The sequence below is a fragment of the Electrophorus electricus genome, chromosome 1 (genome assembly GCF_013358815.1).
Source record: "Electrophorus electricus isolate fEleEle1 chromosome 1, fEleEle1.pri, whole genome shotgun sequence".
NCBI lineage: Eukaryota > Metazoa > Chordata > Actinopteri > Gymnotiformes > Gymnotidae > Electrophorus > Electrophorus electricus.
The window spans coordinates 24,797,497-24,809,909 of NC_049535.1; the positions used below are offsets into that span (position 1 = coordinate 24,797,497).

General features: G+C 50.0%; 1 protein-coding gene across 2 annotated transcripts in view; it reads left to right on the forward strand.

Annotated features, from left to right (window-relative positions):
- coro7 (coronin 7) overlaps window positions 1–12,413 on the forward strand; it is a 102,715-nt gene that overhangs the window by 2,723 nt on the left and 87,579 nt on the right. Inside the window, exons 3-7 of one of the 2 annotated variants that reach the window (XM_027009128.2) lie at window positions 148–228; window positions 510–580; window positions 1,577–1,760; window positions 3,138–3,214; window positions 7,454–7,504. In XM_027009128.2, the coding sequence (XP_026864929.2) occupies window positions 148–228; window positions 510–580; window positions 1,577–1,760; window positions 3,138–3,214; window positions 7,454–7,504 (464 nt within the window). The other variant, XM_027009129.2, reaches the window with a different exon arrangement.

Consider the following 12,413-nt stretch of genomic DNA (forward strand, 5'->3'; position numbering starts at 1 on the left):
CTTAGTTTGGGATCCTGATTTTAGCTCGCCAGTTTAAACCAGCAAAGCATTTATCAAAGAGTACATGAATGTAGTTTATAAATGTGGCTGGTGGTTGTTTTTTTCCGTTCATCCCTTTCTGTCTCCCATTCTGCTGGTCCCCTAAAGGCGGAGGACTGTTGGGCCTGTGCACGGTGAATCCTGGCCCTGATGGCAAATGGACAGTCAGTCAAGTTCCATGTCATACTGGTAAGATAGAAAAAAATCTGCTTCTCTTGTAATTACAGAGCTCACAGTTTCTTGTTATTTTCACGTTTAACTAATTTTGTGCGTGAACCCCTTCTCATGTTGGATTCAGATGTAATATGCAGTCTAGCCTATAAAGCTCTGCCCTGATTTTGTTTGGCCTGCATAAATCAGGAAAATAACTTTGTATACCAGAAACATACTTAAGCACATCTATGACCTACATGAACGTGTCCTCATTTTCTCTTTCTCTATTCGCTCCACCCTCTCCCTCCATGCCTTAGACCAGGTGACCGATTTGGACTTCTCCCCGTTCGATGACTGTCTCTTGGCCACCTGCTCAGCAGATGAGACGGTATGTGTGTGGTGCTCCATGCTGGATGCTGCAGCTTGCTGCATGCTCTGTGTGGATGCCCCTCCTCTTACACACCTGAGCCCTGGCGTTAGGGCCAGGAAGCCCCTGCAGCTCAGGGGTCTCTCGGGTTTGTCCTTGTTCTTCTGCCACTGGAGAAGCTCCACACCACAGAGACGTCGACAGGCGGCCAGTATAACGGTTTGGCGGACGTCTCCAGCTCTCTCTGAAGGGCCCCGCTCTGAAAGGCCCCGGTCCCCAGTGTGCTGTCGTGCACCGTGGGCTACGCACCTTTCCATCACCGGTGCACTGCTCACCTTCAGGCGCAAGAAATGTGGCTTTCGAGAAGCAAAGCACTGAGGGCACAGGCCACAGTCACCCGGGGCGATTTATCGCCGTGCAAAAGAAAATTCTAGAGTGAAAGCTCAGCAGAGTGGGAAGCAAACTCGTTCCGCGAGTACACATGACACGCTCTCCCAGTGGACAGCAGACAGCTCACTGCCAACTCTCTCTCTGAGCTTTACCTCCACAGCTGGGTCACACCTGAATCTTGCCGCCTCAGTGTGCTAATGCATCCTATTCTGTGTACGTGTGTGTGTGTGTGTGTGTGTGTGTGTGTGTGTGTGTGTGTTTAATGTTTGCAACTGTGTATGTACTGATCCTGGATAATGAGAGCTTCACTCTGAGGCACTGCAGGGGAACAGCTGTTCCTCGCAGTAAAGGCATTTACACTGACCTGTGTCATTTTCAATGGAGATCACTCACAGTTACATTACTGTGTAAATTCAGTAGGTAGGCAGCAAAGCTTGCCAATTCAGTTAAACCAATGCAAAGAATTTCTTTGACAAAGCAGTTGTCAAAGCAGGGACATGCCAAATACACCCAGTGTTATAGTCTAAAAAAATGTCGGTAACTAATAGAAACAATAGGTTCTCACTCTCACTCTCTCTCTCTCTCTCTCTCTCTCTCTCTCTCTCTCTCTCTCTCTCTCATGTGTAGGTGAAGGTATGGCGCATTTGTGAGCCAGGGCAGGAGCAGCCGGCCAGTGCCGAAGTGTCCTTGATGCCGCGCGATGGCAAGCTCGAGCAAGTTCTCTTCCATCCTGCTGCCGCAGGCCTGCTGGCTGTCGCCTCCAGCAGGGGGCTCCACTTGTGGGACACCGGCAGAGACACGGCCCTGGCAGGTACACCCAAACCTCCACACCAAGCTCCGTCCACCTCAGGAAGCCTCATTTACTTGATTCCATCACCCGACATTGTTCTACACTTTGAAGCAACACATATTTTCGTGTGTGTCCTCTCTGCTCTGATCTGTTTTGAGTCTGTTGTGTCTGTGTTTGTGTTTTTAATCTGGTGTACAAGGCTTTGTTTTGATCTGCCCAGCCCCTGATTGTTTCCAGGGCAGGTTTCCAGGGTTTGGAGCGGCTGAGGTAAATGTTTTGAGCCCAGTGGCCCTACAGACAGGCTCTCCGACCCCGGCCTCATGATGGCTGCTACTCACTACTGCCACCTATCGGCCAGACCCCTCCATGTCTCACCAGAGCCCCACCCCTCACAGTTTTGTTTGTTTGTGTATTTGTTTTTTTTCTGAATGCCTTTCTTCATAACCAGTGTGGAGCTCTTGCTTTATATACATTGTATACATTGTGTAGTGTATTTTTGTTATCGTTGTGTGATGTGTCTTCGTAGCCTCCATTCTTTAACATCCTCTCATCCGTTCTTTGACATTTCTGTGATGAGTCCTAGCCTCCACAGCCTGAAGTTGCAGAGTGAGCTCGTGTTTTTTTTTTTTTTTGTTTGTTTGGTTTTTTTTGCTTGACTGCAAAACACTGAACGCCACTCTTTCTGGTGAGGGCTGGCGTCGCGGAGTGCACCGCTCCACGCGTGCTTTCTCCTCACCCCCACTAACACACACACATATGCCATGCTGTAGTCACCTCACACACCTTCATGGACATGGCTCTGTGTGTTTCCGTATGTCTTCTTCGCACCGTGTTACTGTCCTGCACGAACCACGTGCACCTCTCCTTCTGCTGTGCTGTGCGTTTGAAGGAATCGTTTGGCCGAAGTAAGCTGAAATGATTTTTCACAAAGCGTGAAAGTGGTTGAACAGCCAGCATATGTGAATTAAATCTGTGCTGTGGTATGTTGGTCAATTAAACTGCTTTTACTACCTACAGTTAGAATGAACACACAGTGAACTCTGATGTTCATTCTTTTAATGTTTGCTGAAATAATTTATCTTAATACCACAAATACCACATCTTCAGTTAAAACCTGAAGTCTAGCATTAAGACATCCATCATTCCAGCAGTGGACTCTGTAATTATGTAGTCCTGTTAGCCATGTCAGCCTTGTAGACCCACTGCACAAGTATGCGGAGAGATGATGTACTGGAACCCTGCCTGTACAGGATGGACAACACTAGGGGTTGCTAAAAAATCATTTCAGTTTCAGTTTGGTCTGACTGTAGTTTCTTTTATTTCCTAACCCATTTAAGGTGTGTGTGTGTGTGTGTGTGTGTGTGTGTGTGTGTGTGTGTGTGTGTGTGTGTGAGACAGTTCTGGAACAGCACACGGATCAGTTGCAGGGCTTTGCCTGGAAGGAAGACGGCTCTCTCCTGGCTTCTTCCTGCAAGGTGAGTCTGTATAGGGAGCCTAGACCATAAAATGCTAGGATGGGATGGGATGGGATGGGATGAGATGAGATGAGGTGAGGTGAGGCACTGATTTTTATGGCCATTTCTTTTTTTTCCCCCCCCAAAATAGTTCAAAATGGTTATAGATTTTAAAACGTTGCTGCACTGTTCTGCCATTAGAGGTCATCAAAGTTCCTCTGTTATCCCGGTTGGTTGAACCAGAGCTCTTGGCTTCATGCTCTTCTGTTTTCCTGCCACATCTTTTTATGAGCATGGATCGTGTCATTAGCAAGTCAGCAGCGCTGACACTCATTAACAGGACGTGGCTGCACACGCTTGCACACAGCAATGGATACCTTGAGATGCTGTAGTCAGGAAATGCCTGTGCATCCCACTGCGCTGAATCAGATCCTGGAGATCATATTTGTATAGATTGGAAATGTGTCAGCCAAAGTTATTATTAGGGACCTATTCAGACAGTTTGAGTAAGAGATGCAGGAGTGTAGTACTGCCTGGTGTCTGAGGTAAGAAGCACTAAACGAGGATGCTTAGTTAATGTGATCAATGCTGAGGGCTCCTGGCGTGTCTCACCTTTGACCCCACGTCCCTCCTGAGGCCTGTCTGCCATGCCTCTTTTATCGCTTACCCTGGAGAGAACCTGCTGTCTTCTTGTTCGCCCCTCACTGTGCTCCCTGTGACGTGGGGTCATGATCTCTGTAGAGCAGGGCAGAGACAGGGGAGACCACGAGGCCCGGCACAACGCCTGCCGAGCGGGTGATTTAGCATCCCATGAGAAAGTGGCTGGCCCGGGCACACAGAACCACTATAGCCGCCTGTCATCCTTGGAGGAAATGAGGGGAAATCCATAAGGAAATAATAACAGAAGCTGAAGGGCTTTCCATCATGTTAATATGCATGGAAGAGGGAAGAGGACAGAGTAGGAGTTTTTATGCAGAGGTTGAATTAGAGAAATGGAGCTTTTCATCTGAATGTCTGAATATCCACTGTACCTTCCTTTGTGCGTTGTTCAGGCCTGGTATTGTTTTTAGACCCAGGTGTCTTTAGACCCAATAAAACCTGGCTAATATATAACCGGAAAATAATTCAGCTCCCTGGAAATTCTTAAAGCCTGACACATCTTAACTGACACGTACACCTTTTTTATTTGCCGTGTTTTTTCATGCAAAGTGCACACAGGAAGGCTGAATAAAAGCAAGCAACTGTGCTTTCATGCTGGCCTCCATGCTGCATGTCAAGCTGCGAAGTGTCTGTGCCACTGGCCAGTGCTCAGTGAACCAGGGAAGCGCAGTAGCAGTGTTATCAGCCATGCTCTTCACTGCTGTCTCAGCATCGCCACTCAAGGAGTGAGGAAAACTAGGGACCACATAGACAGGCGTTTTTGCTCAGCGCAGCACTGATGATTTTGCACATCAGATAACACAGTTAATGAGCTTTGCTCTGGGTCACCTGCAGCCCATGGCACTGTTCCTCTGGTGCAGTACACTGGTTGAAAGCATTCAGAAGTACAGCGGTTTTCCGTACCAGAGTCTGCGGATCTGCTCCGGACTGGCAGGGAGGTGGTGAGTGAACTTAAGCCAGTTCTTGGACTCAAGTGGCCTGTGATCTCACACACTGTAACAGGGCAGTGTGAGAGGTATCCTAACCTTAGCCCTGATGAAGATCTGTTGTACGCCTTGAGCACCGCAGGCCATAGACCAGTGCCAGAACAGTTTTCAGTCAGTTAAAGCAAAACGTCCCAACCACTCAGCATGGAGAGGCAGTTAGGACATAAACCACAAGGCACATCTGGAGCCACATGTGGGCCATGCAGTAGAGGCAGTGCAGTGGGGTGTGGCAGCAGTGGCCTGTGGTGGCAGCAGCACCAGTGCAGTGGCCTTGTGGTGGCAGCAGCACCAGTGCAGTGGCCTTGTGGTGGCAGCAGCACCAGTGCAGTGGCCTTGTGGTGGCAGCAGCACCAGTGCAGTGGCCTTGTTGTGGCAGCAGCACCAGTGCAGTGGCCTTGTGGTGGCAGCAGCACCAGTGCAGTGGCCTTGTGGTGGCAGCAGCACCAGTGCAGTGGCCTTGTGTGGCAGCAGCACCAGTGCAGAGGCCTAGTGGTGGCAGCAGCACCAGTGCAGTGGCCTTGTGGTGGCAGCAGCACCAGTGCAGTGGCCTTGTGGTGGCAGCAGCACCAGTTCAGCACAAGTGCAGTGGCCTTGTGGTGGCAACAGCAGCAGTGCAGTGGTTTGTGGTGGCAGCAGCCCCAGTGCAGTGGTTTATGGCAGTTGTCCTGTACTGTGGTTCTGACTCCAGAGAGTTTTTGGAAGTGCATCTGTGCACAGGACAGCATTTTGAAACAATGACTGTCCCTGTCCATAAGCCCAAACCTTACCACAATTTAGTGTTTAGGACCATTAACACACAGTGCTGGCTAATTAATAAAGTTTTCATATGTAAAAAAAACTACAAATGTATCACACAAATGTATGTGAAAAACGTTCAGGGAAGCTGCAGGAATCTGCGCAGCCTTCCTTCGAGACACAGAAACGGCAGTGATAGGCCTCGGTCCAGGTTGGCGTATGTGGGACATTGCGCTGGAGCATTAGCAGCTCTGCATTTGTGACCGCACACGGGACGACCCCTTCATCCCCCTGGTGCCACACCCTTCCCTACAGACGCCGGCCCTGGCTGAGGCCAGCGGTGTGCATCTCAGGGAAGCCAAAAAGACCAAAAGCGCTGGGGTGGAGGGTGGGGGGGGTTAGAACAACAGGAAAAAGAGGGAAAACTAGAGAAACGTGACACTAGATCACAGAGTGGCTCCAGAGGTGCTGCCCTTCGCTGTGCTGGGGTGAAACTGAACTAAGGAGACCTTTTAGTCTGCCTCAAATCCACCTTATTAAAGCAAATCGGCCAGGCCAACATGTGCGTCCAATTCATAGCAGTTTCCCCCCTTTGGGTAAACACAGGAAGACGTGTATTCTGGTGACCAAGGCCTGTGTGCACAGGCTGTCTGTTGTATGCACAGTTGTTTGGTTTAACACAGCTGTGGAGGCTAGCGTTCAGGACATGGACAGCACATGGACAGGACATGGACAGGACCTGTACAGGACTTGCAGAGGACGTGTTCTAAAGCACATTTTGGTGTCCTTTTCTTGACAACTTAACAGGCTTTTTCTATTTTTTGAGATGAAAACATCACCTGTCATGTAGCCTGTGCCAGTACATTAATGACGTGTTCACAGGGCTTCGGTGGGCTTTGCAGGGCTTTGGCAGGGGGCTTCTTGCTCTCCTGGCTTGTTTATTGAGTGCTGTGGTCTGTGCTGTGTGCCTGGGCTTATGGCAGAGCCTCAGTGGCCACACCCCCCACGCCTGCAGGCTAGGCAGCTCGTGGGTGGGCCGCCCAGCTCCGGAAAGACCCCTCCCTCTGGCCACGCTTGGCTCTAGACAGCGAGTCAAACTACATTTTCTCCTAGCCGTAAAGGTGAAGCAAAACATGACTTCCCATCACGTTTATTCGGCCGTGAAGTCGTGCTGCTTTCGAGGAAAAAAAACAAACCAGAGGTGCGCTTGTCTCCTGATGATCTTGATTTGCTGATCACGTCTCGCCTTTGTTTGTGTGTGTTGCCTTCAAATGAAATCATTTTGCCACTTTTGCCGGTTTTTTAGATGAAGCATAGCCAAGTAGATTTTATGGTTATCCATCCCAGGTTTCCTCACATTCCCTTAGAGTTTGGCAAAGCTGGCTGTCACCGGAGAGAGGGTGAATGTGTTAGTCTTCACTTTTGATCAGGGCTGTGTTTTGGTGACCAGTAGGCAGGGCTAACCCACCCACAGCCTGGTCATATTATCCCTCATTTTCCCTCAATCAGAAGAAGCCTCTTTTCTTATTGGTGCTCCCTGTTATTTCATCCCTGTTATCACTGCATGTGAGGGGTCACTTAATAGTCACCGATTGGTCTAGAGGCCACAGCTTCTCCGGGGGCACACACAGCAAGGCTTCGAGAAACATTCAGCTAGAACTACATTTTCTAGCGGCTGCCTTTCATCTGCAAATGTGAACACATGCATGAAGACACACGTTCCCACATGCTGCAGCGTAGCCTGTACATTAGAACTGTGTGGGCTAGCGATTGTGTGGGCTGTGTGGGCTAGCGATTACTGTGGTCTGTGTAGTGTATATCTGAGTGCACCCTGTGGTTTGCTGTGTCTCACCTGTGCTTTTTTTTCTTTCTCCAACAGGACAAAAACCTGCGCATCTTCGATCCGCGAGCCCAGCTGAGCGCAGTGCAGGTACACCGCACCCATAGTTGGACAGTTGAGTCAAAGGGGCATGTTAAACTGGCAACCAAGGAGTGGAAGGTCTGAGAGGTTGTTGCTGCTCAGGGCAGTGCGTGTATGTGCGCGTGTGTGTGCGCGCGTGTGTGTGCGCGCGTGTGTGTGCGCGCGTGTGTGCGCGCGTGTGTGCGCGCGCGTGTGTGTGCACACGTGTGTACGCACGTGCACGTGTGTGTGTGCGTGTGTGTGCGTGCGTGCGTGCGTGTGTGTGCGTGCGTGTGTGTGCGCACACGTGTGTGTGTGCGTGTGTGTGTCTTGGGTGTGTACTGAATCCAACACTATTTCCAGCTTTATCACCAACCCTGGCCTCAGATATCCCACATGACAAAATTTCACACTAATTTAGCATGTCCAACCCACCTAGATATGGTCTTCAGGTCTGTCTGAATATCAAAGCCAGGTGTATTCTGTTAGAGGTGTATCTCGTCAGGAGCAGGATGGAGTTCACCCCACACCCCTCACCTTCCCTTGCTCCGCATTGGTCACTCTTGCTCCTCCACCCAATCAGAGAGCTAGATGAGGCAGATCATTACCGCGTCGCAGCCTGTTCCCTCCGGCTTGCACACTAATTCCCATTCCAATATCCTGTGCTGTTTTAAACCATGAGAAATGTGTGAAGAGGCCCCACAGGCAGCGGTGTGGCCGTGAACCCTTCAGAGGCGTCAGTGGTGGGCTGGGCCGGATTAATCACTGCTAATGAGCGTATCGGGAATGGGGAAGTGGAGTGGGATCAGGACGCCACCACAGACCAAACATTCCCAGCCTCCTGAGATGGGGTGCGTACGGGCCCCTCGTCTGGCTTGTAATCTAGGTTAGGCAAATAAAGCCCCACCAAAATCAACATGGGGGATTAAGCATTAGCCTTCTCCCTTCTGGGTTAATGTTTGGAGGTGTGTGCGGAGCTCTGGCGCTTTTGTGAAAAGGGTTAGTATCTGGAGCCGATGGTGCTGAAGCTGATAGCGGTAGCTGTCTTATCGTCTACACACACACGCGCACACACACGCGCTCACACACACACACTCACATACAAGTTTCACGTTTGGTTTATTTGTCACATACACAGTCATACACAGTACAACCCGCAGTGAAATGGTTGAGTGCTCTGTCCAAACTGAGAAAAAAGAAAACAGGGGTGCATAGAGAAATATATATTCTATATATGTACAAAAATATATTAACAATGTATGTACAATATATGTATATTATGTTTATATACACAATGTACAATATGGTCTTTGTTCACCTTTTTGAATAGAAACACTGACTTACTGTGGACTGTTTTGCTGTTAAATTGTCTTTATTCCCTGGCTTTTACCTTTCTAAAATCAGCACACTCTCATTTTGCAGTATAAGTGACTGTTACACTGCAGTAAGCACGGTTGTTTTGAATTAGACGAAGCAGCTAGTCAGGACTGGGGCTACGGAGTCTTTTACTGTAGTCTTCAGTGATTGGTTTTCATAAACTCAACAGTGTAGATGGAAACCAGCTCTGTGGCACACCTTTGTACTGGCAGCACAGACCATAAATGACAGACCTGTGTCCTGCTCTGCTGTATCACTCGGGGAAGCGCTGGGCTGAGTGATCACACTTAACTCCGTGCATTCCAGCCTAAGAGTGAGCGGAACGGGTGGGGAATTCCATGCATCTGAGTCAAATAAGCCTTGACAGGGAGAAAAGTTCTTACTCCATATCCCATATCTCCCCCTCCCCTTTCCTGCACTGAGTGTGTAAGTCTGCCTCTGCCTGTAATCCCTGCTGGATTTCCATATTTGAGGGCTAAGCTTTGCTGCCACGCCCATTAACAACACATTCGCACGAGTGCTTTGTAACCAGGACCAATCCAAGCTGCAGGCCTGATGAGCCGTGGAATTGCCCCACCCTTGAGGTCGGGAGGGCGCGTGCGTGCCGCAACCCCGGACGGCGCGGCCGCTCTCGTTCTGCTGTTCTCAATCTCGTTCTCGTTCTCGGACCTCGTGAGACACAGCCATTTGTCGTCACGGAGACGGGCCAACCCCCCCCCCCCCCGGCTTACACTCAGGCGTGTTACCAAAGATGCGCAAAAAATAAGAAACATGTCCTTTTGGCATGAGGCCTGACCCGGGCTTGCCCTCGGCGCTGAGACAGGCAGGTAGGGCAAAAATAGAAGTTAAGTGTAGCTCTGAGTGTGGCGTGTTTACAGGAAGAAGAGAAGCTGCGCTGCTCGGGGCACGCGGCCAGAGCTGAATCTGTAATCAGGGTGTGTTCAGGAGCTCGTCTGTATTTGGGTAGCTGCCATGCTGCAGGCACACGTGTACGTTTTCGGAGGGAATGCTACTGCGGATGCCTGACATTTCCTCCGTGGCCCAAAACTCCGCTTTTAGCAGAAAGGCCGGGACGGAGTGGAAGGAGGCGTGGGGCCGCCGAGGTGCGCCTGGCAGAAAAGAGGAGACGTGTGCATGTCTTTTTGCCTCCACGTATGTTTGTTTGTGTGTGCGTGCTTTGAATGACAGAAATTACAGAGCTGAAAATACTCCTCATAGTTTGGGGCCCCGAGCTGCCTCTGGCTTTTGGCTGCAGAGATGGAGAGATGTGGTCCCTGGCAGCAGAGGGAGACAGGAAGGAGAATATTTTCTGGACTTGCGGGCCAGAGTCCAGATTTCTTGATTCTGCCGTTGACTTTTGCTGCTTTCAGTGAAATTAGAGAGGCCCTCGGTTTGGAGCGCAGACAGGGAAATAAAAGGAGCGGGGACGAAGAAAAACACGCGGGACAGACCGAGCGACTGCACACTTGGACATCCAGTCTGAAAGCAGAACACTGCTGGGGTGTCGTTTGGCACATGTGGGTCCCGGTCTGGCTCAAGGGGCCAGCCAGTGCCCGCTATATGTTAGTACTGGAACATGCGTGCTTGAGCTCCTGAACTCACTGCCAAGCCATATGTGAGCTAGCTGAGTGGAGGGCCGTGTGTAGGGTAGTGGGTCTCAGGAAGGTAAAGGCAAACGACTGGAGAAACCAGTAAAGTTGAGAGGGGGATTCATCCTCCTTCTCTCTCAAATTTATGCCTTGGCAAGCCATTTGTGTTGGACAGTAAAACAGTCCAGCTTACTTGATTCAATATCATGATGTCTGTCCTATAGTGATGCCCTATAGTGACACACACACACATGCACGCACATTTACATACACACACATTCACCAGCCACTTTATTAGGTACACCTGTTTAACTGTTCATTAATGCAAACATCTAATCAGCCAAACACATGGGAACAATTCAGTGCATTTAGGCATGTGGATATTGTCAAGGCAACCTGCTGAAGTTCAAATGGAGGCTCATAACAGGGAAGAAAGGGGATTTAAGAGAATGTGGCGTGGTTGTTTGTGCTAAACAGGCTGGGCTGAATATTTTAGAAATGCTTTGCACTTTGATCGCACAGCTGAGGAAGGACCTCTGTCGGAAACATCTTGTCTCTCTGGAAACTCTGTGTACTTCACTACAATTTGAGTCTTCCTCAGAGTTCCGTTGCCATGGACTGAAGTGGAACACATCGCTGGCTGCTGTCTGCTCACAGCTTGCAGGCGGCATTCCTAGAGACGTGGGCTCTGCTTCATCCTAACAAAACCGTACGCGGACTCCCTCCCTCGTAACGAAGTGTGTTTAGACCGCAGGAATGTTCAGCCCTAACGCTGCGCTCTACAACGTCAACATTGTGAAATATGAAATTGCAACTGTAAAGCTGCTAGGTGTCACCTAGCCAAAAAAATGACATCGTTTTATGCAAAGGCCTACGTCAGATCCTGATCCCGTGTGAGATGTGGGTTGTTGGTATCTCAAAAAGTTTGTTTCATGGTGATCCCCAGACTACGGTTTGGATCCGCGATGCGCAATCTCACGTTGTGAATACAAGACAACACTGTGTCCATAGCGACCACTCACTTGTTCTGTTGCTGATGGTGTTTGAAATGGTGCAGGCCGGCACAGGGGCGTGTGACTGGAGTCCATCGCTCTTCATAACTGTAAACATTTCAGCGGCGAAACACCCCCTCCTCAACCCCGAGCCTCACCCCGTGTTGACAGGGCCTATGTGCAGCCCACGCAGAGGAGTGACTTGACAGCCCCGTGCAGTCTGATTAACCTCTGACAGCCCATCATAAACACACTGTGTGCAACTACCTGGGGAGGTTGTGTTAATTCTATAATACTCTTTACATGTGAGCCATCAGTCTGAAAATCTTTTTGCAACAGCCCAAGTGCCAGATGTTCCGACGTTCTTTCTGTTCCAAAAGGTCTGTCGAAATGTTCTTATCACCACCCACTGTAAACAATTACCTCTGGATAGAGGATGATGATGATTCTTTTTGTGTTTATGACTGGATAGAAACCATTTTGGAGAGATGATGTTTATTTTTGGCCGGGCTGTTGAACCGACCGCTGCATGCGTTATGAGTGAGTGTGCGTGGGAGTGGGAGCGAGGTAGGAGGAGCAGGCCTTGGATGCGTTCAGCACAATGGAAGTCTGGACGTGGGACAAGCGTAGGATCTCCCAGCAGGCCTAAGCTCTCCTGCGGGACGTGTCGTCCAGCACAGTCGGACGTGTGCGTTAATCCCTCGCAGGTGAGGCGTGCAAACCTTGATGAAGTGGGCGAGGGTGGCCCTTCCCGGAGCTGCCGTTCGCTCTTCCTGCGTCCTGACTCAGAAACGTCCTGTGGGCTCAACTGGTGACTCCCTCCCCAGTTGTGGCCTCATTTCGAGGCGCCAACAACCCATGAGGCCCCGATGCTTGTCATCTGCCCGTCGAGGGCAGCTGCTCTCCAGAGGGCACGCTACACCTCGCAACGGCTGCTGCACGTTACGGATTCAGGAAGCAATATGAAAAAGATTTTCCAGA